Consider the following 26,535-nt stretch of genomic DNA (forward strand, 5'->3'; position numbering starts at 1 on the left):
AATATGTATATACCTTTGTCTCAGCTAGTCCCCTTCTTGGAATTTACTTCTTGGAAATGCCCAGAGATGTGTGCAAAGATGTCTGTTCCAGGACACATTATTTACAAGAGCCAGGAGAAAATTGTAAATATATGTATATATTTGAAAATTGAAAACAAAATGCTTGAAGGCCTTCCCCCATAGTGTTCATAGTGTTTACCCCTGAGTAGTGGCAGCACAGATGATTATAATATTTTTCTTTCTCTTGTTCTACCCTCTCTGTAATGGCCAAGTATTACTTACATGATAGGAAAAGAGTCAATGTTATTATTATTATTTTTAACAAATTTACTTATTTATTTATTTTTGGCTGTGTTGGGTCTTCGTTGCTGCATGCAGGCTTTCTCTAGCTATGGCGAGCAGGGGCTACTCTTCGTTGCAGTGCACAGGCTTCTCCTTGCAGTGGCTTCTCGCAGTGGCTTCTCTTGCTGCAGAGCATGGGCTCTAGGTGTGCGGGCTTCAGTAGTTGTGGCACGAGGGCTCAGTAGTTGTGGCTCTTGGGCTCTAGAGCGCAGGCTCAGTAGCTGTGGGGCATGGGTTTAGTTGCTCCGCGGCATGCGGGATCTTCCCCGACCAGGGCTTGAACCCATGTGTCCTGCATTGGCAGGCGGATTCTTAACCATTGCGCCACCAGGGAAGTCCCAAGTCAATGTTATTTTGAAATAACTTTGGAAAGTGCTTATGCATGTTAACTGAGAATAGCAGAATCAAAGTTTAAACCACGGTGAGACCTTAACTATGTAAACTATCAATAAATATATGTTCAGGAAAAAAAAAATCTGGAAGGAAATCCACCCGGGGTTGCCTCTGGGTGATTGAAAGGGATGACTTCTTTTTTCTTCTTTGTAATTACCCGTGTTTTCCGTTTTACTACAGAGTATGTGTTACATGTTATTAACAGCAACAAAATTCTTAATAGTCATTTGTGGTCCGCTGAGTGTCATGTGAAGTAACCACGTGTGCGACGCACCCGCTGGGCTGAGTCGTAGCTACCAATTCGACTGCATGGTCGGCTTGCCGCAGCTTTTGCGGACTTGCCTTATCGCTCTGCCCTCCTCAAGAGCCGGGACCTTGCCGGCTGGTCCTGGTGCTTCCCAGCCCACAGTGCGCACGTAGCCTTCTATGTTCAGAGCCCGCGCCATCCATCGGGGTCCTGCTGGGCTGCGGGGGGGAACCAACGGCGTGGGTGGGGCTCTGGCGCCCCCACGTGTCCATCCCAGGAAGTCCTCATTTATTAGAGACACAGGGGCTTCCGTGGTGGCGCAGTGGTTGAGAGTCTGCCTGCCGATGCAGGGAACAGGTTCCCCGGTCCGGGAAGGTTCTGCAGGTTCGTGCCCCGGTCCGGGAAGATCCCACATGCCATGGAGCGGCTGGGCCCGTGAGCCATGGCCGCTGAGCCTGCGCGTCCGGAGCCTGTGCTCCGCAACGGGAGAGGCCACAGCAGTGAGAGGCCCGCGTACCGCAAAAATAAATAAATAAATAAATAAAAAAGAACAGACACAGGACTCCAATGATGCCCAAGACCCCATACCCACTTGGGACCCCTGAGGCCTTCGCCTGGGACTGAGAAAGGGTTTCCTTCTTCGAAGCTGCCCACCTCAGAAAGGGACCACTTCCTCAAGCCCACGCCCCATCCTCTCAGCATCCCTTTCCCAGAGACACCTGGTTTCAGCCCATGGGGAACCAGAACTTTCCAGCGGACTTAAGAGGCTTTTCTCCTCTCATTCATTTTGCTTTCTCCAATTCGTTTTCCCACAAACCCAGACATGCTCTTTTTCTCACTGACTTTTTTTTTTTGGCTGCGTTGGGTCTTCGTTGCTGCACACGGGCTTTCTTTAGTTGCATCGAGCGGGGAAGGGGCTACTCTTCCTTGCAGTGCATGGGCTTCTCATTGCGGTGGCTTCTCTTGCTGTATTGCGGTGGCTTCTCTTGCTGTGGAGCACGGGCTCTAGGCGCGTGGGCTTCAGTAGTTGTGGCACACGGGCTCTAGAGTGCAAGCTCAGTAGTTGTGGCGCATGGGCTTCATTGCTCCGCAGCATGTGGGATCGTCCCAGACCAGGGCTTGAACCCATGTCTCCTACATTGGCAGGCAGATTCTCAACCACTGCGCCACCAGGGAAGCCCCTTCTCACTGACTTTTGACTGCAGGCTCAACTCCTCTGTCCCAGGGAATACAAACTTATATTTTATCATCACTATTTTCTTTTCAGAGGGGGAGCATAGTGTCACAGAAGTAGGGGTCTACAGCCAGGACCCTGGGTTCTCTGCCATCTACTAGCTGTGTGGTCTTGTCGAGTTAACTCTGAGTCCCCATTTCCAGGGGCAAAGGGGACAATATCCACCTGTCAAGACAGTATGAGGGTCCAATGAAATAGCGCAGAGATGCTTTGGAATTTATAAAGGGCCAGAGAAAGTTTGGTTCCTATAACTCATTTTCCCTGGTTGGGGCCCTTTCCCTCAGTCTGGGCTCCTCATTCCCCCAGATGATAGGCTCCCTCTCTGAGGCTCCTACTCCGCCTGACACGTCCCTTTGTCCACAGCAGTCCACGTTTTCTGGCTCCCAGTGGAATGTTAGGTCCCTGAGGACACTGAACACACTGTCTTGTCCATTTCCCTGTCCCTGAGCTGAGCATGGAGTGTGGCGCAGAGGGACATTAACTGCTTGTTTGCAAAGTCAGTCCTGCCCCTTTCCTGCTGCTCTCACTGGCTTCTATTCCCTCCTCCCCATCTGTCCTTGCCCCAGGTCCTGAGATGTCACCACCCTCAGACTGGGTCCATATCATCATGTCTCAGTATTCACGCTGAGTTCAGGGTGCAGCACGAAGAAGGTGCTCGCTAAGTGCTGGCTGCTTGAAGAAAGCTTGGAAGGAAATGCTCTCCTTCAGGCTCTGCTTCTCTGAGGGACTTATGGAGAGAGAGCCCTGCACTGGGTGGGCAATGCTCAGGTCAGAGCCTCTCCCCATCAGCCACCGCTGGGTGCCCAGATGTGCATCTGAAGCTCTGAGGGCCTTGTCGCATCTCCCTTAGAGCAGGGGCAAGGCTGGGAGGCGTGAGGATGCGGTGACTGAGCGACATTTGTGTGTGTGTGTGTGTGTGTCTGTCTGCCCCTCAGAACACACAGTGACACCCACCAACAAAGACAGACACCACAGCAGCCAGGGGTAGAAACAACTCGTGTATTGATTTGGGGAGGAGAGAAGGGGTGCAGATGGGAAATGGGAGGCAAGGGGCTCCTTAGTGTTTGCCAAAATCCACTGCCACACACCCTCCACCCTTCCTCATCTTCCTCCTCTGTGGTGGGGCCCCAGCAGGCTCTCCCCCATTCTAGTCAGCCTCCCTCTCCCTCCTCCCCTACACCCACCTGACCTCGATCTCCAGTGACTGGGCACAGCCCACCCCTGGCTCTGAAGCTGGGTGACGGCAGGCTCATTCTAACCTTTCTTCACCCTCCTTCTACCTCCCACCTCATTCCCATCTCTTGTCTAAATAACATACAGAAAAAGCAAGCGCAGCTGGTACCTGGGAGAATCAAGTCATCCCGGGGCTGGGGACAGGGGGGAACTGGGGGCGGGGCAGGCGGAGGAGCCTCAGCCAGGTGTAGTGGAACGATGGGGGATGGCCCAGGGGCCTGGCGGAGAAGACTCCACACCTGCCTCTCAGGCACCATGTCACAGGGTCCCCAGGATGGGGGCAGAAGGCAGGGCAGAAAAGCAGAAACTAGGCTCTGTAAAAAGCATCCCTTTCCCTTGGCTCCCTCTTTGGTTTTAAGGCAGATATGGAGTTCCCCAGAAGCAGGGGAAAAAAGGGGGGGATTGAGATAGATGCGCTTTTTGGGGGGGCTTATGTTTTTCCTTCAGTATAAAACCACTGTAGAAAATAACTTCTCTTAGAAAAAAACAAAAACATAGAAGAAAAAACAAAGGGGTATTTTTCTTTGGCTTCAAGCCCCTTCCCAGGAGGGGCAGGGCAGGGGTGGGCATGAGGTGAGGAGGAAGCAGGAGGCCTCCGCCCCCATCCCTGCCTGGCAGGTCCCAGATTACATGATGCTGCAGTTCTGGGGGCTCTAAGAGAGAAGAAAGAAGGGGAGACGTGTGAGCCGCAGCACCTGGCCCATACCCTCCCTCCCCTTACCCCCCGCCCCACCCCTGCCCTCCAATCTGGGGCTCAGACAGGAGGGGCAGGATGCGGGAGCGACCATCTAGGATCTTGGGCTTCGGGGAGGAGGCTCCCACTCCCCCGGGCTGCGGAAGAGAAGGCTCTCCCCCCACAGGGCCACCCTAACCCTCAGGGACCAGGGCCCCGCTGCCTGTGGGGGTGTAGAGGCAGAGGGACAACTCACCTGGGTTCGGAGTCTGGAGTTGCCCAGGAGGTAGGAGCGGGTGACCAGGCTGTCCCCGAAGCTGCCACCCCCACTGCCCCCCACACCGCGGTAGCTGCGAGTGACTGTGACACTGGAGGCGGAGGAGCCAGAGGAGATGGATCCGCCCACCTGGGCTCCTGAGCTGCTGGCAGACGCCTTGTCTGCAGGCTGCCCGCACGTCCCGCACAGCACGGTGCGCGAGCGCAGGTTGTACTCGGCGGGGTCCCCCGAGCTGCTGCCGTGGGAGCCCTGAGGAGGGAGACAAGGCTCAGGCCTGACGGCGAGTCTGAGACTGACTGCTCAGGCCCAACACCCAGGCTCCGCGCTCCTGCAGGTTCCCAGTTACCAGGTGGGAAGGTGGGGTTCTGCGCTCAAGTAACCTAACCTAACCTAACCTAACGGTGGGCGAGCAATAGGGCTTAGGGGGCCGGGGCTGGGAAGGGAGGACACGAAAGGGGGCAGGGTCATGAAGTCTTGGGGACAGAAGACAGGGAATGGGAGTTGTGGCTTTGACTCTGTCCTAGCTACTCTGAGCTTAAGAGGGAAAGGAGAGAGAGTGAGCAAGCTTGTAGAGCAGCAGGCATGCAAAATTAATTGGGAAGCGGCGTGGGTGAGAGAGACCGTTCTCCCAGGAAAAATGGGGGAGATGAGAGGCCATGCAGGTGACAGGAATGGGGAGGAGACAAGAAAGGAGATGCATGCAACAGAAATTGGGGGAGAGAGGCAGGGCTGGGTGCCCCACATCTGTCCTCCCATCCCTGTCCCAGGAGACAAATCCAGACCCTTGTCCACTGCTCCCATGGGAAGACTCCATGGCATCAGAAAGTTCCACTCCCTTCCTTACCAGAGTAGGGAACCCAGACACCTGGGTTCCCTGTTCAAGGTATAGGGAGGAGAGAGAAGAAAAGCCAGGGCAGCAAGTGAAGTTCCAAAACATTCTTTAATGAAAAGATTTTTGGGGCACGGGAAGGCCAGGGAGAGGCTGTCCCTAGGCCTGGCTGGGTGCCCCAGCGTGGGCTTGGCCTCAGCGGCGGCTGCCACTCACGTGGTGGTGATGGAGCAGGTCATCTCCATCCTCATCCTCGTCATCCTCAACCATAGTCACTGAGCGCACCAGCTTGCGCATGGCCACCTCCTGCCGGGGATACGAGAGCCCCAGGGGTCAGGGCTCAGGGCCAGGGGAGGAGTGTGCAGCATACCCAACCCAGTGACCACCTAAGAACCTTCGAGTGGCCTGCCCGTTGTCCAACCTGCTGCTTACTCTGTCCTCTGTGGTACTGGAGCTAAGGAAATTGTTTCTACCCCAGGGTGACACTGTCAAACTCTCTGGGTAGGAGCATGGTCTGCCTTAACAATCCTCACTGTCTAACCTCCACCCCTCCTGCTGCTGGGGGAGGCAGCTTTGGGTCTGTACACTGGTTAGAGAGTTTGGGGCCTGGGACTGCACAGGAGAGCTGGGAGGAAGTGGCCCTGAATTGGCCCCTTTGGGTTGGGGGCAGCTGGCTCCTACTTTGGCCGTCAGGGGAACTTTGTCCAGTAAGAGGCCAGCCTGCGGCATACTCACTTCCCCAGTGGAGTTGATGAGAGCCGTACGCAGGCTGTTTCCACAGCCCCAGGTGTTCTGTGCCTTCCACACCAAGTCGGTAGGGGGGCTATGGGTGGCCCCAGCTCCTGCAGCCCAGATCTGGGGGAGGGAGAATTAGAGAAGGGTGCTCACTCCAGCACTCCCATCCTCAGGCCAACCCATCCCCACCCGAGGCCACCCCAGAGTCCCAAACACCCTGCCACTCACCGTCACCACCTGACCAGCCTTCAGAGTGAACTTTGGCGGGAAGCGGTAGGTCAGTAGGGGATCATCTCCATTCTGGCGCTTGATCTGCCAGTTGCCCATGGACTGGTCCTGCCGGGGAGAGAAGGGGAAGGTTGGGGGAGGCTCGTTCAGGCTCTTGGGTCTATCTCACTCTATTCTGCCCCTCGCTGCCTTCCCCCTCAAGGATAAATAATAGCTACATCTATGGGCTCTTATGCTGTGCCAAACACACTCAGTACTTTCATTTTCCCAAGAATTCAAAGGGTTAGGGACTATTATTATGCCCATTTTACAGATGAGGAAACCGATGCTCTGAGAGGTTAAATAAATTGCCGAAGGTCTCACTGCCACCGATGAGTCCCGGAGCCAGGACTGGAACCAGAGTGTGGAGGAGATATCCACACTGCCCTGGTCTGCCTCTGATGGGAGGAACAGCCCTCCCCACAAACTCCATCCCTTCACTTTCCAGGTTTTCTCCCTAACCCGGATGCATTCTCTTAGACCCAACCTGGGGGACTACCTCATTTGACTTGTTGCGCAGGCGTACGAACTTGCCCTCCTCATCCACCTCCTCCACGGCCACGCGCCCGCTGGTGCGAGCGTGCTGGGAGAAGCTGCTGCGGCTCTCCGTGGACTCCAGCTTGCGCTTTTTGGTGATGCTGCCCCCACTCTGTGTCTGGGACGAGTGGGAGGAGGCCCGGCCGCGGCTGCGCTGCGAGGTGGGGCTGGGGGACAGGCGTAGCCTGCGGAGGGGGAGACAGGGTGGGGGGCCTAGTCAAGGCCGGTGGCAGGCCGGAGGCGGCCGCTAGCACCTCCCCAACTCCCGCACAGCCCACCTCTCCTCCTCGCCCTCCAGGAGCTTGCGGTAGGCGTGGATCTCCATGTCCAGGGCCAGCTTGATGTCCAGCAGCTCCTGGTACTCGTCCAGCTGCTGTTGCATCCTTGCCCGCATTTCCGCCATCTCCCGCTCCTTGTCTGCCAGCAGCCGCCGGCTGGTGTCCCGCTCACGGGCCAGCGAGTCCTCCAGGTCCCTCAGCTTTGCTTCCTTGGCTGCCAGCTGGGTGATGGGGGGCAGGGGTCTGATGAGCTCCCAAGGGCCCCAAGTATGGAGATGTAAGGGGTAGGGGACACCCAGTTATCCTCCCCAGGATCTCCAGGCTCCCATCAGAGCCTTTTATGGCTCTAATGTGGCCTCGGCTGGCTGGTGACGACTGGGGAGGCCTTCTCAATATCCAACTGAAATCTCTTAATCTGAGGCTAGAACCTGTTTCCTCTGCCACAAGTGGCACAGCCAGCTAGAAGAATATTGATGCTTTTAACACCTCACACTGGGTCTCCTGGCAGATCTATGAGTTAGGGAGGATAAGAATGATCTCCATATTCAAATGGGAAAACCAAGGCTCTGAGAAGCAAGGTCTTACAGGCGAGATAAGAGGTAGTCCTGGAACAGCAAACTGGTCATCTGACTCCAAATCCTAGGCTTCTTACTCAGCCTGTGGTCCTGGGGGCATGTTCTGTCCACTACCCTCCCCTCCTCAGGACTTCCACTTGACATCCTGACATCCTGCCCAGACTATTGGCTGATGGGGGAGGGGCGGGGTGGGGGCATCACCTGCTTCTGGAGCTGGCTGAGCTGGGCGGAGAGGCTGTCGATGCGGACGCGGGACTGCTGCAGCTCCTCGTGGGCAGCCCCCATCAGGTTGCTGTTTCTCTCGGCTGACTGCCTGGCATTATCCAGCTGGAGGGGAGGACACAGGGTTAGGGCTGCAGTGACCAAAGGCAGGAGGGACCTGAGAAGGGCATCACTGCTGCAGCGTCAGGGGCCGGGTACCCTGAGCTCCTGACACCGTCCTCCCGATCTCCCACAGGACATCTCAGGGTGGGCGGGTGGAGGGCTGCTGGGGGCAGAGGCAGCAAGGGAGCCACGGGATAATGAGCACCTTGGCAGAATAGGTCTTCTCCAGTTCCTTCTTGTACTGTTCCACCTGGTCCTCGTGCTGGGCCCGCAGCTCCTGCAGGGCATCCGCCAGCCGGCTCTCAAACTCACGCTGCTTCCCATTATCAATCTCCACCAGTCGCGTCTCATGGCGGCGCTTGGTCTCACGAAGCTCCTGGAAGGGTTGGACCCAGAAACCAAAATCAGAACTAGTCCTTCAAGGATGAAACCCAAGTTCCCGGCCCAGCCCTAACCCTGAATGGAGTCACTGTAAAGCCCCACTTTAACCTGGGGGCTGGCCACCCCCCAACTCCCCATCCACTAGTACAAGGGAGTCAGGCAGGGAGCTCTGCACACAGCTGATCCCCCAGCCCCAGCTCTGACGTCTGTCACCACCCAGCCCTGGTCCTCCGGTCTGCAGGGCACAGTTCCCACCTCGCTGTAGATGTTCTTCTGGAAGTCCAGCTCCTCCTTCAGGGTCTGCAGCCTGTTCTCAGCATCGACCCGCCGCAGCATCTCATCCTGAAGTTGCTTCTTGGCCTCACTCAGGGCTGCCTCGAGCTGAGAGGAAGGGGGCAGAGGTCAGGGAGAGGGATCATAGGACATCAGAGCTGGAAGGAAGCTGAGAAGTGGGCTGCATCCAGCACATCCCTTTATATGTGCAGAAACAGGTCTAGGGGAGTGAGAGCCTTGGATACCCATATTGGTAATAATATATTTATTCCCTCACAGTAATGACTCTGGGTAGGTACTGTGCTAAGAAAAGAAAAGACAGTGCCTCCTTTCTCTGGCACAACATAGCAATTGCTATAAAGGAAGTATGTCCAGAATACAGAAGGAATATGAGGGAAGGAACCGAAGTGTGCCTGGGGTGGTAGAGGGGGCTTCTGGGAAGGCCTCCAAGAGGCTGAGATCTGAAGGACAGGTGAGTGGGGCAGACAGGAACCAAGTGCAAAGGCACAGAGGGAAGAAGGATCTTCACTTCAGGATCTCCAGTCAGTACTGCTGAAGCCTGAAGGACAGGGCTCAGCGGGTAGAGTGACAGCAGAGGCGGCCAGACTGGAAGGCAGGGGTTTGATCATGGAGAGACGCGCCCTTATCTGCCACGAAACAATCCTCTGAAGCTCAAGTAGGGGTGCACCTGTCTTAGATCTTCATCTTAGAAAGCCCAAGCTGGGAAGTGAAGCTGGGAAGGGCTGGGGGCAGGACCTGGGAGGAGAATGGCCCAGCCTTGGTTTTTTTGTCAACATGCTGGCTTCTCCTGGTCTCTCCACGGTGTACCGTGGCGGCAGGGCCTGGGAGGGAAGACAGCCCAGGACAGAAGCTTGGTGACTGTCTCTAGTCCTGGTCCTGCTCTGAGCAGATGTGGCTGTGAGATTGGGAACAAGCCAGCTTCTTTGATTCTGTTCCTTAGCTTGTAACATGAGAGATTAGAGGCTAGAATACATAGCAAAGTGTTTTGAAAGTAAAGACCATCGTATACATGCTGAGCACTGAGAACATGCATCCATACGTGATCGACCATCAGCTCCCGATCAGGGCTCTGCGGACAGGCTACATCCTCTCCTGCCTCCCAGAGAGGTCATGGCTCTCTCTAGCAGGGTCACACCGGGAGGGATCCAGGGCCAGGCACAATTCATTGCAAAGTTAAATGGAAATGGCTTGTGGATTCTTTTAAATTCACCGTGCTAGACACCATGGGCAGCAAAGGAGGATGCAATATGGTCTGGATGGGTGCAACGAGGGTAGGACATGGGAATGGCTCTGATACCATGTGACAGGTCAGACTGGGCACCTCCTGAGGGGGCCTGGGGTGGAAGAGTGAGTGTGCATTTGGCAGGGGAGGGGGGACAGGTGTCAGGTGGCATCACGGGCGGGCCTCACCTTGGCCACTTGCCCCCGCAGGTCATGCAGCTCGCCCTCCAGCGTGCGTTTCTCACTGAGAGCAGTGCTCAGTGCAGCCTCCTTGGAGTTGAGCAGAGCCTCCAGGTCCTTGAGCCGGGCCTGGGCAGCCATCAAGTCTCCCTCCTTCTTGGTATTGCTAAAGAAGCCAGGGAAGAGTGGGTTTAAGAGGAGGAGTCTGTGTTCCTAGAGAGAGCCAGGTCCCGCAGGGAGAGAGAGAAGGCAGGTTCTGGGAGGTCAGCTGTGGGGCCTGGCTCTGCTATCCCTCAAACTGCCAGGGGAGGGCATCCTTGACTTTGGTTCGTTTGCATCTGCCTGCCTCTGGGGCTGGACTCCCACTTCCCCCAAGGTCCCCAGAACCCCCTTCCTGCTTCTCCACCCTTCCCATGACTCAGTACTCAGGAACGCGCCTGGGGCCAAGGGCAAAGCTCGATCCCGTGAGATGAATGCTTTTCCCTCTCTCCCCTCCCATTCCTTCCCAAAGAGACAGAGCCACCTTTGTCTCCTGCCCCTTCCCACAGAGGGCCTTAACCTTCTCCCCCGACTCCACCCACCTTCCATTAAGCCAAGCCTCCTTCCCTGTGGGTACCCAGACAGCCAGGCTCCTAGGCCTTGGGTCTGTGCGTCCCTAACACTTATCAGTTTGAGACCTAAAGGTGTCTGTCACCTCCCCTAGTCCCTTTTACACACCGGGAACTGCTGGGAGGGAAAGCCTGGTTAAAGCTCAGGGAGACCTGGGACGAGGACAGCCAGGCATGGTACTGACCCTTCCCTTTCTCGGACCCAGTCTGGGTCCCCTGATCTGGGCAGAGCACAGGGGTTCCAGCCTCCCTCCCTCTGGGCCTCATCAGAGCCTGAGAATGCTGAGCCCGACACATCGACCACAGGCCTCAGCATCTGGCTCCAGATGTGACCCCCAGGCCTCCAGGTCCATCTGGGTTCCAGCCTTGAACCTCGCCACTCCTCAAACTGGGTAAAGCTTTAGCTAGAACCAACCGAACAGGGGTTGCCTCTGCCACCTCCTTTCCCTTTCTGGGCCGCTGATGACTTTTGCTGGAGAGTGACCTAGAGAAATAGAGGGATCCTATTTTCTTAAAGACCTCTGGGGAACCCAAGAACTTTTCAGTTGTAATGATCCCTTCAGCAATGCGTGGTGAGAGAAACCACTAGGCCCAGGGAGTGGAAGGAAAGAGACAAGGGGCCTGGGCCCAGTTGCCATCTGCAACTCATCAGACTTCAAGCATGAACCCACCATGGCAGATGGAAAAAAGGAAAACCAAACGTGGGCAGGGGGAAAAAAATTCTATCCTGGAAAGGAGAAAAGTGGCCCTGCCAACATTTTTCTCCTGCCACCAAAGCCCTCAGCTCCAGCAGACCCAACAATTCACTGTGAAGCAGGATGGAGAAGGCTAGACTGGAGGCAGCTCTGGAGGGAGGGCCCGAGACTGAGACGGTGTTCTCCTGCCACCAGCTTAGATTTCAAACAGGAGCCACCTCCCTTCCAACTGGGCTCCACTGGGAGGGGGGACAGAGCAACACCCAGACAGGCAAGGGAAGGACCCGAAGACCTGGGGGAAGCACCCCCAGCCTGCACGCTTGCTCTGTCCAGGCCTCTGGCCACATCTCAGAACAAGCTGTTTAATGCAACAGTGTCTGTCTCCTGTGAAAAGAGGCCCTTCCAGATCTGGAGGATGTCTCCCCTCCTCCGTCTCAGCCAGAAAAGCTAAAAATAAAGTCAAAACCCAGCTCAGGTTTTGGCTGCCATCCGGCCCAGCCCCTGGCTGGGAGCATAGCCCCAACTTTCCATGACTTCAGAACTTTTCCGAAGCTGAGGCAGCTGCAGGGCGAGGAGGGAAAAAGAAGAAAAACCGCTGGTAAAGCGAAGCGACGCAGCAGACATAGATTCCGATCCCCTTGGGCTGACTCCAAGGTTGGCAGGGACTTCCCAGCCAAGAGGCCTCTCTACCCTGCAGGCTAACGGCTGCAGCTGGCCATCCTGGGAGGCTCTCAGAATTTAGAGAACTAGAAGGAGCTGAGCATACGTTCAGCTTAACCCCCTCCTTGTACAGATGAGGAAACTGAGGCACAGAGGAGGAAGGTGAGTGACCCAGTGTCAAGCACGGCAAGCAGCTATAGGGACTGGGCTGGGGGGGGGGGCGGTCACAGTCAATTCTGGCTGCTGATCAGGACTCCTCCCTCCTCCCCCTCCCCTCCCCTTCCCCCTCCCCCTAAGCCACAGGTCTAGAGAGAGCAGAGAAGCCAGCAGGAGAAAGAGGGCTCCCAGATCCAGCCAGCCTGAGCTGGGAGAAGCAGGAAGGAGCACCGTGATGCTTTCGGAAGGCATCTCAAGGGTGTCTCTTCCCTAGTCCCGCCTCCCTGGCCTCCTCAGACACCAGGAGAGGAACTGCAGAAGTTCTCCTTGGAAATACCTTTCCTGTGGCAGTGCAACGCAGCACTGACAGAGGAAAACAACGGAGCTGCACGGTCCCTGTCCTCGGGGGCTCACACAGTCTGACAACTGCAGGATTTTGTCCTTCAGTATAACCTCTTCAGTTCCTTCTGCTCCCAAAGGTGGGGTAGTAGTAATACTAATATTAATACTGATACTCAGACTAATACTAATAATCATATAATGACAGCAAACACACCTAATTGCATACAAGACACTGCTCTAAATATTATAATATTAACTCACTTAATCTCCACAGCTTCCCTACTGAGATAGGTGCTAATACTGCGTGAGTGAGGAAACAGGCACAGAGAGCTACGTCCAGGGTCCCTCCAGGGTCCTACAGCAAGTCGGGAGCAGAGCTGGAAATCACTGATGTACTGCTCCACCTCCCGTGCTCTAATGGCCTCCAGAGAAATTAAGGGGGCGATTTTCCTTCCCCTCCTGGAGGCTTTGATTAGCGCTTAAAAGACATGCGATGAAAGGGCTAAGGCACACCCTGCAGGTGAGGGAAACCCCAAGCAAAGAGAGGGAAGCAAGGAAGAGCCTTTGTGGTTTTCTCAGCCGTGTTTGGGGAGCTCCCCTCTGTGGGGAAGCAGCCGCTGTCACCCATGGGCTCATGACTCAGACCTCAGGAGCTCTGTGGCCAGGGAGCCACAAGCACTCCCCAAGAGACCGCTGCGGGTGGCAGTACGGAAACCAGTGCCTCTCCAACCTCCTCCCCAGTCTTGCCTGACCACCAGGTCCAAATGCCATTTCTTCCCTAGCTGGGGTCTTCAGCCCTAGCAGGGACCCCAAGCAGACACTGGCCAGGCGTTCAGCCCCAGAGTGGTGCTGCTGCCCGTGCCTGAGTCCACTGGGGGTTGGCGGTGGGAAAGCTGGGCACATGCTGACTGCTGCCCCACAGCTAGGGCAGGGAGGACTGGGCTGGCAGGGAGGACAGGGTGAGGCAGGCAAGGGGAGCTGGAAGGGTGGGAACCAGGGGCTCCACAGGTGACTCATCCTCAAGCACACAATACTCTGGCAGGGGTCGGGAAATCCTCTGGTGCTCACAGGGGAGACCCTGGCTTTACCCACGTCCTGCCCCAGGCCCGGTGCCATGCCAGTGGGTTGCCGGCTTCTCCCTCCCATCCGCCAGGCTCCTCCCACACAGGAGTGGCTCCATCCCAGCGGGCATTCATGAGGCAAGAAGGGCTGGGCATCCTGTTTCTAACTCTTCCCACGTCTGGCATATCTGATCGCAGAAGGAGGGACGAGTGGGGTGGGGGAGGGCAGGGGAGCAGAGAGGAAAAGAATAAGGTAGAAATGAGACCTGGGAGCTGGCGCGTGTGGCCCCAGGCTGGGGCTCTGTTACGCTGAGGCTGGCTGGTGGGATAGGGAAGCCAGGCTCCAGGGCCACTGCAGGCCAGGACTCTGGGGGCTGCCTGGGGGGGCGGGGGAGGGGGAGAAAGGCACGCAGCACGGGAAAGGGGCTGAGGTGGGCACTGGGCCAGGCGCTGACCCGCCCGCTGAGTCACCCTCCTCAGCCCAGCTCAGATGCCAGATATGGAAGCCAGGGCCGGCCGCAGGCCTGTTTGGGCCCGCTTGCCGGGAGCAACTTGCTAGGCCCCGAGGGAGAGGCCCCCATTTCCTCCGCTGAGCTGAGGAAGAGACAAGGGGAGCAACGACAACGGACTGGGGCTAAAAATAAGAAGTGGGAGGGGCAGGTGGCCAAGGGGGCAGTGGAGGAGCCGGACCAGCCCAGCCGGGCTCCCTCAGACCCGCCCCTGTCCACTCACTGGCCCCGCCCCAGCCTCACCGGCCCTCCGTGTTCCCCATCGCCGCGGGTCAGAGACGGGAGGAGGGGGAGGGGAGGCAGGCGCACAAAGGGCCCTGAGCCCCCGAGCGTCTCCTGCCTCACAGGAAAGGGAGACCCCTGTGGCTGGGCAGGGCAGAGCAGGGCTGGGGGCAGAGCAGTGAGTCCCAGCCCTCCTGGCTTGGCGAGAGTTCTCCCCTCTCTTCCCAGGGGTCTAGACCTCTGCCCAGGCTGACTCCCTGCCAGGTGATGGGGCGTCTCCAACGGCCACCCCAAGCCGGCCGCACGTTCCTCCTTTTGTTCCAGCAACTCCCCCCACTGAAATGTATCCTTCCCTCCCTCCACCTATCCAAATCCACGCCCCCACCTCTGTTTGAGCCCCGCCTCAGCCCAGCGCCTCCAGATCCAGTCCCAGCCCTCTCTCCTCTTCCAAGTGCGTTCAGCTGTTGTTTTATCTGCTGGTTTATTCTCTTTCCAGTAATAAGTGTGTCTCCGGGCTTTTTCTGTATGTCCCCAAATGCCCTGAGACTAGGAGGAGCTCAAGGCTTCTAGGGGGACCTCTTCCTGGACCAACTCCTGCCCTTTTACAGATGGGGAAACCGAGGCCTGGAGAAGAGCAGCCTCAGACCCTAAAACCCTGCTCACCCAGTCACCTGAGGACACTCACAACAGATGGAGACAGACACAGAAAATGGCATGACACACACAGAGGGCGCAGAAAGTAGACAGAGACACCCAGGGAGAGAGCCTGGAAGACACTTCGACTTCTGCTCAATTGCTGGGAGCCACCCCAGTCTGAGAGTGATGATACAGAGACTTAGTGAAACAGCCCTCAAACATCAGCTACTCCCACAGCTGTGTGTGGAGCCATGAAGTTCGACGGTCCCCCACCCCCAAAAGTAACCACTGCTTGGGTTCTTGGCTGGTCTGTGGGTCTGCCATCACTTTCAGGTATGGGTAGGACGTGGATAGGCTGGGACATCTGGTTCCCCACTCTGGCATTCAAGGCACCAGCCCTTTCTGGAAAGGAGACCTTGAAGAGAGGAACTGAGAGGGGCAGGTGTTCCAGGGACTTAGAAGCCCCTTGAGCCTCCCCCAAACGCCACCCTGTGAAGTTCTGAATGTCTTGCACCTGGAAAGCACATGGTAGAGGTCGACCCCCAGTATGTGGGTGCATGGGCCTCCCCACACGGGCACATGCACCCACAGCAGGCACGGCTCTGCTTCCACACGCCTCCCTTGGGCGTGACACCTGCCACATATGCTTGGGGTCTGAGGGTCCTCAGATCCCCTTCCAGAGCCACCAGGCTCCCAGCTGTCTTCGCCCCAGACAAAGACAGGTCTAATTCCAAGCAGAGGGAGGGTTGGGATGGGGGAACTGGTGCTGAGAGGGGGACAGGAGGCCTGTTGACACGTTCAGACGCAACTCCAGCAGAGGCGCTGGAACTGGCAGGGGGCCAGGCCTGAGTCACAGCTGCTGGGTGTATCAACGTGGCATTGTGCAGAGGCAGGAGAGGCCTGCGGCCAGAGGCCAGGGTGCTGGGGTCCTGGACGACAGGCAGCGGGCTTCCTGACCAACCGCTCCCTCCAGGTCCCATGCCAAACTCCACTTTCCTTCTTCCTGGCCTGTTTCTCCAGAAATTATTCCTGTGTTGTCATAAAAATGCAGGGCTGAGGCCTGGGAACAGACCAAAAGAAGTGGGGGCATGGAAGGGAGACGGAAGGCCTGGGAAGAGGTAGGATGTCCTGGGGGTGGGAGGGAGGGAGGCCACTGGCCGTAAGGTGGGACATTTAGGGGATCCCTGCAAGAAGGTGACTTAGCTGTCCCTTCTTAGGACGTATTAACCCTCCGACTGGTGGCTCATGGTTATTAACCCTGACAACAGCGGGAAGGGGGTGGGAGCCGCACCCCAAGATGGAGAGAGGTAGTGGGAGGAGGGCCGAGGAGTTCTGGTACCACTGCATTCCAACTCCAGCCTGGGAAGATGCAATGCTCTCTCCCAGCCAGCAGAGGGTGGCAGCGTTGGAGCTTCAGGAGAAGGAAGGGGGTGCCTTGGCAATCCCAAACAGCCCCCTCTCAACTGCCCAGGTCTGGGACCCTTGAAATTAAGGGTCTCTAACTCCCCTGAGCCAGTCCCTAAAGAGACTCCTGTGTTCTGCTCCCCTCCATCTGTCCCTCATGTGATTCAGGCCCTCATCCCTCTCGCTGCCACTCAACAAGAACACCCATCGTAGTTTTCAATAAAAGGCCATCCCTCTGCCTTTTCTTCTCTGACTGGACAAGTTCAGGGTCTCCCGTCCACTCTCTACTCTGCCCTCTACCGTGACTCAGCTCGTCTGCTGGGCCTGGGATTCCAGCCAGAATTATTCCTGGTTTCGACAGGCAGGATTCAAGCTTCCTCTCCCACAAACGGGCAGGGGGAGCTCCTGTCCCCCCACCCTGCCCCGCCTCCTTCCCAAACTGTCCCCTTCCTTGAGAGATTGTTAAGGGCCAAGACCTCCTCACAGCCCAGCCTCAGGTTGCGGGTGCAGGAAGGAGAGAAGGGGGGCAGTTCAAGGTCACCCCTGCACCTCCCTCTTATTCCGGGTTCATGCTGTCTAATCCTGGCCAGCACTAAGGTAACAGTCCTGCCTGCCCCAGAGCCTCCCTTCTTCCCCAACACAGACCCATGGGACTCTCCCTCTCCTGCATGATACAGCCTACATGACATGTCCTGAAGGGAGACGCATTAAAAACGTAGTGTCCTTTCCTACTAGCAGTAAAAACAAAGCATAAGCCAAGGATATGATGCCATAACAGTTAACCGTTTCTCACAAACTTTCTCTGAGAAAGAGAGGAGGGTGTTAGTACTTTTAATTCCAAGCTTGTGGGAAATATTTCTATTGTGAATAGCATTGGTTATTAATTATATTCGATTTTCATACTTATAGCGTGGTATTTTAGAGGACTGTTTTCTCACTTTGTGGGTCATTGTACGACTCTGGAACCAGAGGGATCTCTGGAGACCTTCTGCCCTAACCCCTTTCTTTTATAGCTAGGGAAATCCAGAGATGGGGGGTGATTTGCTCAAGGTCACACAGCAATTTAGCAGCAGGGCCAAGCCTAGAACTAAGGACACCAAGGGCCAGGGCTGTTTCCGCTACCTCCTGCTACCTGTCATTTTGTTGGTGGACCACCTTGCCTCTTGTTAAGCAGTAGGAGATGCTGCAACCTTCCCCAAAGAACCTCTTTCCTGCTGTCTCCAAGAATATTCGAGCTTGGCCTGTGTCATCTTCTGTACACAGGGTGGGGCTCAGGGAGGTGAGAATGGAATGAACTGCCCTGGGCCTCTGAGCCAGACCTGGTCTTGCCTGCTGCAGCTGCTAGAGGTAGTCAGGGGCTGGGGAGGAGGGAGGCAAGGGAGGGGGAGCAGAGGGCACAGTTGGTAGGTAAAGGCATCTCCTACCAGTTGTCCCCACAGCTGTCCCTGCCTTCAGCCCTGACACTGAGCTACTGAATCACTGGGGGTGGGACTGGGAGTGGGGACAATGGGCACATCCCATGCAAGAGTAAGTCTCAGATTCCTGGAGGCCAGGGGATGTGCCGGCCGGGGGGCATCAATCGTGGGAAGGCAATCAGGGGCCCTGGCAGGAATTACTGTCTTTCTTGTTTCTCTTGGGCTCCTTAAGTACTTACTGCTCAGCCCCCAGGGTTAGCTGTACCTTCTTCTTTCCGTTTGAATAAGAATGTGGACTTCAGGGTGTGGGGTGGGGGAAGAGATGACACCAGGAGCTCCCTCAGGTGAGGACTGGGGCCCAGGTACCCTCGAAAGGCCTCCATCCCTGTTATCCTTATGTATCTGCCAAAGGGCACGGCCTCCTGCAGATCCAGGTAGACAGACAATTCCCATGACAAGTCCCAAGACAGTCTCAAGACAGGAATCACCAGCCTCCCTGAGCTCTGTCCCATGATCCATGGCCTGGCAGGGTCCTGGGTCCTTCCAGGTATGGGATGTGGCAAAGGCTATTGATCAAGTGTTAACAGGCCCTGCGGAACAGCAGAACATGAAGACAACACTGGTCCCAGAGCAGAATCTCCAGACTGCAGGAGTGCACCTCAGTCATCCCAACCCGCCTTCCAGATCCTCCAGCCTGTCCCCTAAGCTAGAGAAGTACGGTTTAATGGTACGAGCACATAACAAAGAAGCAGAAGGCCTGTGCTCAAGTCCTGACCTGTCACTCCCCTGCTGTGTGACATGGCACAAGCCTCTACACCTCTCTGGCTTTTGCTTTTCTTATCCTGATGAGAGCTTGGATGAACCTGGGCCTGGCAGGTCCCTGCCTATCCCAACCAGGGCCGCAAAAGGTGGGCAATTCAGGAAGTCGTTGAGCACCCAGGCCTGGTCTGGGGAGGAAGAGACGCTTCTGCTTTGTGGGGCTGGGATCTCCCCACTTCTGACTCAGCCTTCCTCCACCAGTTCCGCACGGAAAGACACAGACCCTGGCACCATCCCGCAGCCCAAGCCCATAACTCTAGACCTCAACTCTAGAACTACTTGTGCATACTGCCTGTCAGGAGTCCCGGTTTCAGATCACCACCAGAACCTTAGGAAGGAGGTAGAAAAGGATCCCAGGATGCAGTGGGGAGCGGGGAGCAGAAGATGCAGACATTCGGGCCCCCATCCCTCCCTTTAAGACATCTGCTGTCTCCACCCTGTCTCTTGCTGCCTTTTGTAAAGCCACAAGGGTGGGAGAGAGGGGGGCAGCATCTGAGTCATCCACCCAGCTGTCCTGCTTGGGGTGGGGCCTAGTTCCAAGCCTGGACCCCAGGCAGGCCTTTCCTGATCTTTTAACCTCCTCATTCTTCCCGCACTTAGGTGTCCAAATCCCTGGGGCTCCAGAATTGAGAGGATGTGTGTATGTGTTTGTGGGTGGGGGTAGTGTTTCTGCTTGCAGCCTGTAACCCAGCCTGATGAGAGGGTGCCCCAAACCCCTGGGTGTGGTCAAGGTACCCAGGCTGGGCCAGGAATCCCCACAAGGTCTTACAGACAGCTCTGCATCCCAACCCAAAGCCTGGCCCTGAACTCTGAGCTCTAACTAAACATTAAACCAGGCAACACCTTCTCCCTAGGCTTTAGTGGGAGGAGTTAGGACAATGCCTTTCTTCCTCTCCCAAATTCTTCATTCTACTCCACACCTCACCCTGAGCACGGCAGACGCAAAAGGGAGCAACAAATCGTTGCTCCTCCCACGGGGGACATAGAACAGGACAGAAACCCCAACCTGAGCCCTCTTCGTCTCCACCCTGCCTCTCATCAGCCTAGGATCCAGGTGTGCAAACCCGCCCCCCCTTTTCCGGAAGTCCAGCCTCCCCAGCCAGGATGAGTGGGGGAGAGGAGAGGCAGGTGGCTAAATATAACAAGTACACACACCACCCCCGGCCCTGCCCCACATGCGTGCACACCCGCCTGGTGTCCCAGGCCCGACAGCTGCACCAGGAGGCAGAGGAGACAGACTGGCGTGGCTGGGTTAGCGAGAGACCATAGACTCCACTTGTTCTGTTCCCTGATCAATGCCTTCCCCAGAAAAAGATCTGCTAACAATGCCTTTCACAGGGATCTGCAAGGTAGTAGTTTGGTAGTTGCGTGGACTAGTTTAGAACACTAATTCTCTGGGACTCCCCTTAGCTTGCCTCCTGTCTGTCCTGCTAACTAAGTTACTCCTATCGCTAGTGGACAATGACAGAAGTGATCCCTTTCAACAGAAATAAAGTTACCCTGAGTTCCCTGGTGGCCTTGTGGTTAGGATTCTGGGCTTTCACTGCCATGGCCCGGGTTCGATCCCTGGTCTGGCCGGAGAACTGAGATCCCCACAAGCCACAGCCTGAGTGGGGGGCGGCAGGCAAGTCACCCTGCCTCTCCACACAATTTCAATTTCCATCTAATCTTCACAAGGGGATGATGTATCTGCCACACCCACCATGCCTGGGGCTAGGGGCTCACGAAGGGGTATAAAGAGCACAGAATACACAGAGGTTCTGAGAAGAGCGTGAGTCTGGAGAAGATGATGCCAAGGGAAAGAAGGAAAGTCAAACCATACCCCACCCCAACCAGGGACCTCCAAGCACCTTTAGTGCTCTTTGGCTGAGGTCTTCATAGAAAACAAATTCTTGGGGAGCTGAAGATGGCCTAAACTTCCCAGCTCCAAAGGCCTTTTTAGAAAAGAGGGAGGAGCCAAGTAGGGTGCGGTAGAATGGGGCAGGGATGGGTAAGGTAGGAGTGGCCTGAAGCTTCCAACGGCTGGATTTCAAAAATGTCACTATATTCTGGTAGTTGAACAAGGCAAAGAACAACAACAAAAAGTCAGCGGCTGAGAGGACTGGGCCAGAGCAAAGGCTGCTCAGCTTGGCTGGGAAAATGAAAGTGGCTCACCCCAAGGAGGGAGGCAGGGTGCGACAAGCCCCCAACCCTCGAAGACTCCAGGCAGAGGGTGAGGGTGGGATGGGGGAAGGTGGGGAAGGGGGGAGGCAGACCTGGGCATAGCACAACTTCCTGAGCTGGGAGCCTCTGCCCTCTGTCTCCCTCCCTCCCTTGCATTCCTGGGCCAAGCAGGCCAAGGGCTGTGAGAGCTGTGGGGAAGCCGCTCTCCTGGAGCTCTTTGGTGGGCCTGTCAGAGTCCAGGGAAGGTCTCAGACAGGTAGGGAGTGAAGGAGAGCTTCCCAACTCTTACAGAGAACCCGGGTAAGGGTCGTGCTGAGGGGGCCATCACCATGCCCCTGCAGGGGAAAAAGGGGGTCACCCTGCTTTGGTGGCCTCTCTCCAGCACCACTGGACATCTGCCAGCTTGGGAACCCTGTCTTAGTGGGTGTCATGTGTTCAGAGCCAGGCTGGGCAAAGTTGGCACAGTGCCAAGCCTGCCAAGAAAGTTCTAACAGGAGCCTTTCACCCACTCCAAAGTGTCCTGGGTGCCCAGATTTCTTAGACCTGGCGGAGCCAGTTCCGCTTTGCCCAAGACTCTCCCCCAGGCCCCAAATGACTGGCAAATCCCACCCTGACAGAATGTGGACCTGCCACCAGCCCCTACTTGGCCCTGCTGCCCGCGCCGTTACCTTATATATTCCACCCTCTCCCAGAGACCCCTCCCTTCTCTGTCCTGTCTTGACAATTTCCCTTGGCACTGCCAGTCACCCGCTGGGGGCGGTTCCGGTGAGGGAGGAGACTATAACGCAAAGTTATCAGCCGTCTGGAGCTCGGCAAGGGCGACAGTCCGCTCGCCCTCTCTGCGCCTCTCCCGGCCCCACGCCGCCACCTGGGCGCACTCACCGTGCCTTGAGGTCCTTGAACTCCTCGCGCACTTTGCTCAGCTCCAGCTGCAGGCGGGCGCGCTCCTTGGCCACCGAGTCGAGGGTCTTGCGGGCATCCCCGAGCTCTGCCTCGTAGGCGGCCTTGATGCCGGACACCTCGCGGCTGACCACCTCCTCGGACTCGGTGATGCGAAGGCGCAGACCTGCGTTCTCCGTCTCCAGCGAGCGCACACGGTCGATGTAGACCGCCAAGCGGTCATTGAGCTCCTGCAGGTCCTCCTTCTCCTGCAGCCGGGTGATGCGGGTGGGCGACAGCGGGGTGGAGCTGCCCTGCGCCCCACCGCGGGTGGCGCGCCTCTGGGACGGGGTCTCCATGGCCGGCAGGGTGGCAACGCTGCCCGCGGGGCAGAGGTCCCGGTAAGGGCAAGCGGCTCGGGCCGAAGGACAGAGACTGCTCGGGGTGGGAGCTCGCCGGCCGGCTGGCTGGCTCTCGTCTGGCTCCTGGCAGGCGTGGGGATCTGGGCCGGGCGCTGTCGGACCTCGGGATCTGGGTTGGCCGGTATGGATGCGGCGCTCCCGCGAACACTCTGAGTCACCGGCGCCAGAGCAAAGGCTCTAATAGGTCTAGGGAATTGGAGGAGGGGCCACTGCTCTTAAAGGGGCCGTCGCATACCCACGGGGGGTTGGGGGGGCGGGAGGGGTGAGGAGGGGAGAGGACCACCCGGCGGTGGTGGCGGAGTAGGGCTCCACCCTCTCTCGCGCACCCCCTGCGTGCCCGAGGCTTAGCTGAAGCTCGCGTCTAGGTCCCTGCCTGCTCAGCGCTCCAAGCTGCAAGCTTGCCACCACTGCCTCAGGCCTTCGGGGGTAGAGGGCAGAGCCAAGGGGTGAGGGTGGGTGGGCAAAGGGCGGGGGACAGAGGGAAAGTGGGTGTAAAGCAAGGGAGGGTGCCAGGCAGGCAGTAGGGGGAGGGCTAAGGCTGGTGCCCATCAGGGTGACTCACTCTTCTTCCACCACTGGCTCCCCCTTTCCTCCCCATAGTGATAGTGAGTCACCCCTACCCCGCCCGCCCCCCTACATGTGGGCAGTCCATTCAAAGTTGCATCTCAGGATGCCAGGGTGAGGTGGGGAAGAATGCCTGGGTTCCCTGGCGTGGTTGGAGGGAGGGCTGCAGCAAAGTTCTGGATCCTGAGTGCCTTTTACACCCTCAAACTTGGGGTGGGGACCAGGAGTTTGGAGTCGCTCTTTTCCTATCTTCTGCCCCAATTTAATCTGCCTTCAAAACCAACCATTGGGTCTTAGACCCAAGGAACAAGCCACAGGCCCCAGAGAAGGCCAAGAATTGGACCCAGGCACTGCCCATCTCCTGCCCCTTTCCTTTGGATTCAAGCAATTGGAAAGAAAGCCTGCCTTGGGTTCCTCCCCCTTCAGTCCCTTTCTACTCCTCACCCCACCCCACCAACTCCAGGACTGTACTTATTTTTTTTTCCAGGACTGTACTTATTTTAATGGATAATTTAAAACAGATACCAGAGCTGTGCATGCATTCATCACATTGCCAGGACACCAGGTCCCAGATTTTTGTGGTTCCCAGAGGGGCCTGAAAGGGGGAGCAGGGCTGGGGGCTGGACAGCCAATGTTGGGTCTCTATCCCGGTTTCAGCCAGAGAAGGGGTGGTGGGAGGTAGGGACAGCAAAGACTCCCACAACCTTGCTGGCTGCAGGGCCAGCACTGCACTTATCTCTACACTCCTCTCTGGCCAGGTCTGCTTTGCCACTGGCTCTGGGGAGGGGCCAGGCCTTCTCACAAAACAGGATCACCCAAGTCCCCAGGCTTCCCCACCCCAGGCTCTGGGACTTCCATTCCCCAGGACTCACCAAAGACCCCTTTAATCAGCCTTCTACTCCCCTCCCCTTATCCTGGCCCTGGGCCCACCAACCATCTCATCCTAAGAGGTGGCGGTGGCTGAGGCTCCAGAACCCATGTGCTTTCCTGCCCTGCCCCTGTGGCCTCCACAGCTTATTCTCTGATGAGCAACAGGGGAAATTAAATTATGTTGCTGACTCCTACAGCTCCAGGATATCAGGATGCGCAAGAGAAGCAGAGCTGGACAGGTCCTCTGTTCTGGGTTCTGGAGCTGGCTTCAGAGGGACAAGGGGCTGGAGTGGGATTAAGGCAGGGACTCTTGAGTATTCAGGGAGAGGAACCGGGAAGGGGATGCTTAGGTTCCCATCTCTAGGGGGGTGACTGGCAGTGTGGCGAGTATCCAGGATGCACCCAGTTGGGGGACTCAGGACATGGCTTCCCCTCCTTGCAGCCCTCTCCCCCAGGGCATGGCACTCACCTTCAGCTTCCCAGACAAAACAAAAAGCCTTGTTCTGTTTCTCCCTCTTGTACTCTCCAAACCAAAAGCAGAGGCGGGGTGGGTGTGCCAATGAAACGTGCGGGACACTGGCTGTTCCCACTGCCCTAGCCCCCACTCCACTGAGCGTCCCCCCGCCCCACCCCCCCACCCCCAGTCCCTGCCTGGCCTGGCTTCCCCTCCTGGCTGGGGAAGCAAAACCACACTTAACCCTTCCTAGCCCAGACCTCCCCATCTTTGGAGAAAAGAGGCAGGAGAAAGAAGGGGGGGAACTAACCCTAAATTTCACTCTAGGTCCTTTCCAAAGGGTCCCCCCACCTTACCACCACCACAATGGCCTCAATCCTAAACGTGAACTTCGAAGGGCCTTTATCTTGAATATTCAATCCTAACTCTGAATCCCAAATGTCATCATCTGCTCTCTTGCTGCCAGGTGTAGACCACCAGTCCCAGAAGAAGCAGGAGAAAGCAGGGAAGGCCGGGTCCAGAGGAGCGGAGCCTGCTGGGGGTGAGGGCTGGGGGGAGTTGTGACTGGGTGGAGACCAGGTTCCAATCTTATCTCCCACTTGCTATGTGATGACAGGTCTGCTACTGAATTCTCCGGGCCTCGGTTCCCTCACCTGTAACATGGGTAGTGTGGCTACCAGAGACATGGGGGTTGAGCTACTATGTTTGCTCTCAAGGGAGTTGCCCACTTGTAGGGAAAACAGAGGGAAAGGCAAAACCAAGCACAAGTGGTTAAAGAGCAGCATAGAACCCACAACTGGATAACGAATTCCAAATGGATCCCAGAAGCTGGGAGCTGGAACGTTAATAAGTGATATCAGAATGTGGTTGTTGAGTCCAAGCGGTGGTTTGGGCAGTGGAGGGGCACTTGTCTTGAAGACCCATGGCCTTGGAGGGGGACCCTCCTCTGGTCCCATAGCATCCTGGGCCTTCCTCTGACCCTGCCTCCCAAAAGTGCTGTGAGGGACAGGAGGGACCAAATCTTGGCCATCTGTGTCCCTAACATTTGGCCCAGAGCCTGGCGTACAGGAGGTGTTCAGTGTTTCTTAAATGAACAAATGCATCTGGTCCTGCCACTTTTTCAGGTGACTGACTTTGGGCAAGTTATTTCTTTTCTTTCAGCCTCAGTTTCCCCATTGCAGCATGGGGATGCTGCAATGATTAAGTAACATGCATTTAAAGGGAGGCTCCTTGGAGGAGGTAGATTTCGGGCTTTACAGAAGTGCCTTATATATAGATAGTGAATTCACTCATCCAACAAACATTTATTGAACACCTACTGTGTGCCAGGCACTGAGCTAGACACTGGGAGACAGCGGTGAATAAAACAGACAAAAATCCCTACCCTCATGGAGCTGACATCCTAGTGGGGGGAGATGGTCCATAAATAAAAGACAAAATTATAGTTTGTTAGAAGGTGGTTAAGTGCTATGAAAATAAAATATAAAGTGGGATAATGCTCAACACACTGGGTAACTTACACTTTGACGCTCTTTATAGTTGCGTGTTTTCACATACATTCTCAATTTTGTTCCACAAAACCACCTTATGGGCTGGAGATTATTTCCCTGTTTCACAGCTGAGGCTGACTTTCCCAAAACTAAACAGTAATAGGCCGAGCTCAGAACTTGGATGAGGCAGCCAGGTCCAGGACTTCACTATCTTATGCCACTTTGGCAGGACTGTGGGAGGAGTAGGGGTGGACTGGTGCAGGGAGGAAGTCTGTGTAGAGGTGCTGAAGCGGGAAAGAGCTGAGGAGGGTGCACAGCTGAGCTGAGCAGGGAGACACTAGAGGTGAGGCAGGAAAGTGTGGGAGGAAAGTCAGGACGAGGACCAGAGAAGGGGGAGATGGAGGCAGCCGCCTGGTTCAGGGATGGGGCCTGCGAGAGAGGATTTTTGCTGCTTGATAAGCCTGGGGTCAAGAAGGAGGGAGGGGGACTTCCCTGGAGGTACAGTGGTTAAGACTCCACACTTCCAATGCAGGTGGCCCAGGTTCGATCCCTGATCAAGGAACTAGGTCCTGCATGCCGCAACTAAAAGAGCCCGCGTGCCGCAACTACGACCCAGCACAGCCAAATAAATAAATAATTTTTTTTTTTTAAGTCTTCAGATAGTGCCGATGTCCCTTGTGGGGCAAAATCACCTCCAGTTGAGAACCACTTATCTAAGGTCATATGGTAAGTAGCAGAACTGGCATTGTAATACAGGTGGACCTGACTCTGAAAGCCAAGCACTTACCCACCAGGTTATAATCCTGGACAGGTAGGAGTGAGAGAGAGGAGGATTCAGATGGGTCCTAGGCCACTGGGGAGACAGTTATATTCCCCCATAGGGGAGGGAAGAGGTAACCCTTTGGAGGAGGGTCTAGGGAGTGGGGGCTGATTTGGAGAGTCAAGGCCATGGTTTGAGGATCCCTTTATAGTGAGTTCTTGAGGGAGGGTCTCTGTCTTATTCATTCTTTGATCACAGGCTCTGGTACTAAACACCTGTTGAACTGCTGAGTCACTTGTGCACAGGTGATTATTATAACCTTGAGAGTGGAAGGACTTGCCTGTTCTTTAAGTGGCTGCCATGCACCAGGCACTGGGCTAGGGGCT

The 26,535-nt window shown here is 56.3% G+C and overlaps 1 protein-coding gene across 1 annotated transcript; it reads right to left on the reverse strand.

Annotated features, from left to right (window-relative positions):
- Positions 1-3,201: 3,201 nt before the first annotated feature.
- On the reverse strand, positions 3,202-22,174 carry LMNA (lamin A/C). The gene is made up of 12 exons (XM_033857317.2): positions 21,593-22,174; positions 10,030-10,186; positions 8,581-8,706; positions 8,150-8,320; positions 7,822-7,947; positions 7,046-7,266; positions 6,730-6,952; positions 6,192-6,299; positions 5,964-6,083; positions 5,445-5,534; positions 4,379-4,648; positions 3,202-4,102 (listed from the first exon to the last, which is right to left on the reverse strand). Exons 1-12 carry the CDS (start codon positions 21,946-21,948, stop codon positions 4,076-4,078), a joined length of 1,995 nt encoding a protein of 664 aa, XP_033713208.1. The 5' UTR covers positions 21,949-22,174; the 3' UTR covers positions 3,202-4,075.
- Between the last annotated feature and the right edge of the window lie 4,361 nt (positions 22,175-26,535).

Source organism: Tursiops truncatus, chromosome 1 (genome assembly GCF_011762595.2).
Source record: "Tursiops truncatus isolate mTurTru1 chromosome 1, mTurTru1.mat.Y, whole genome shotgun sequence".
NCBI lineage: Eukaryota > Metazoa > Chordata > Mammalia > Artiodactyla > Delphinidae > Tursiops > Tursiops truncatus.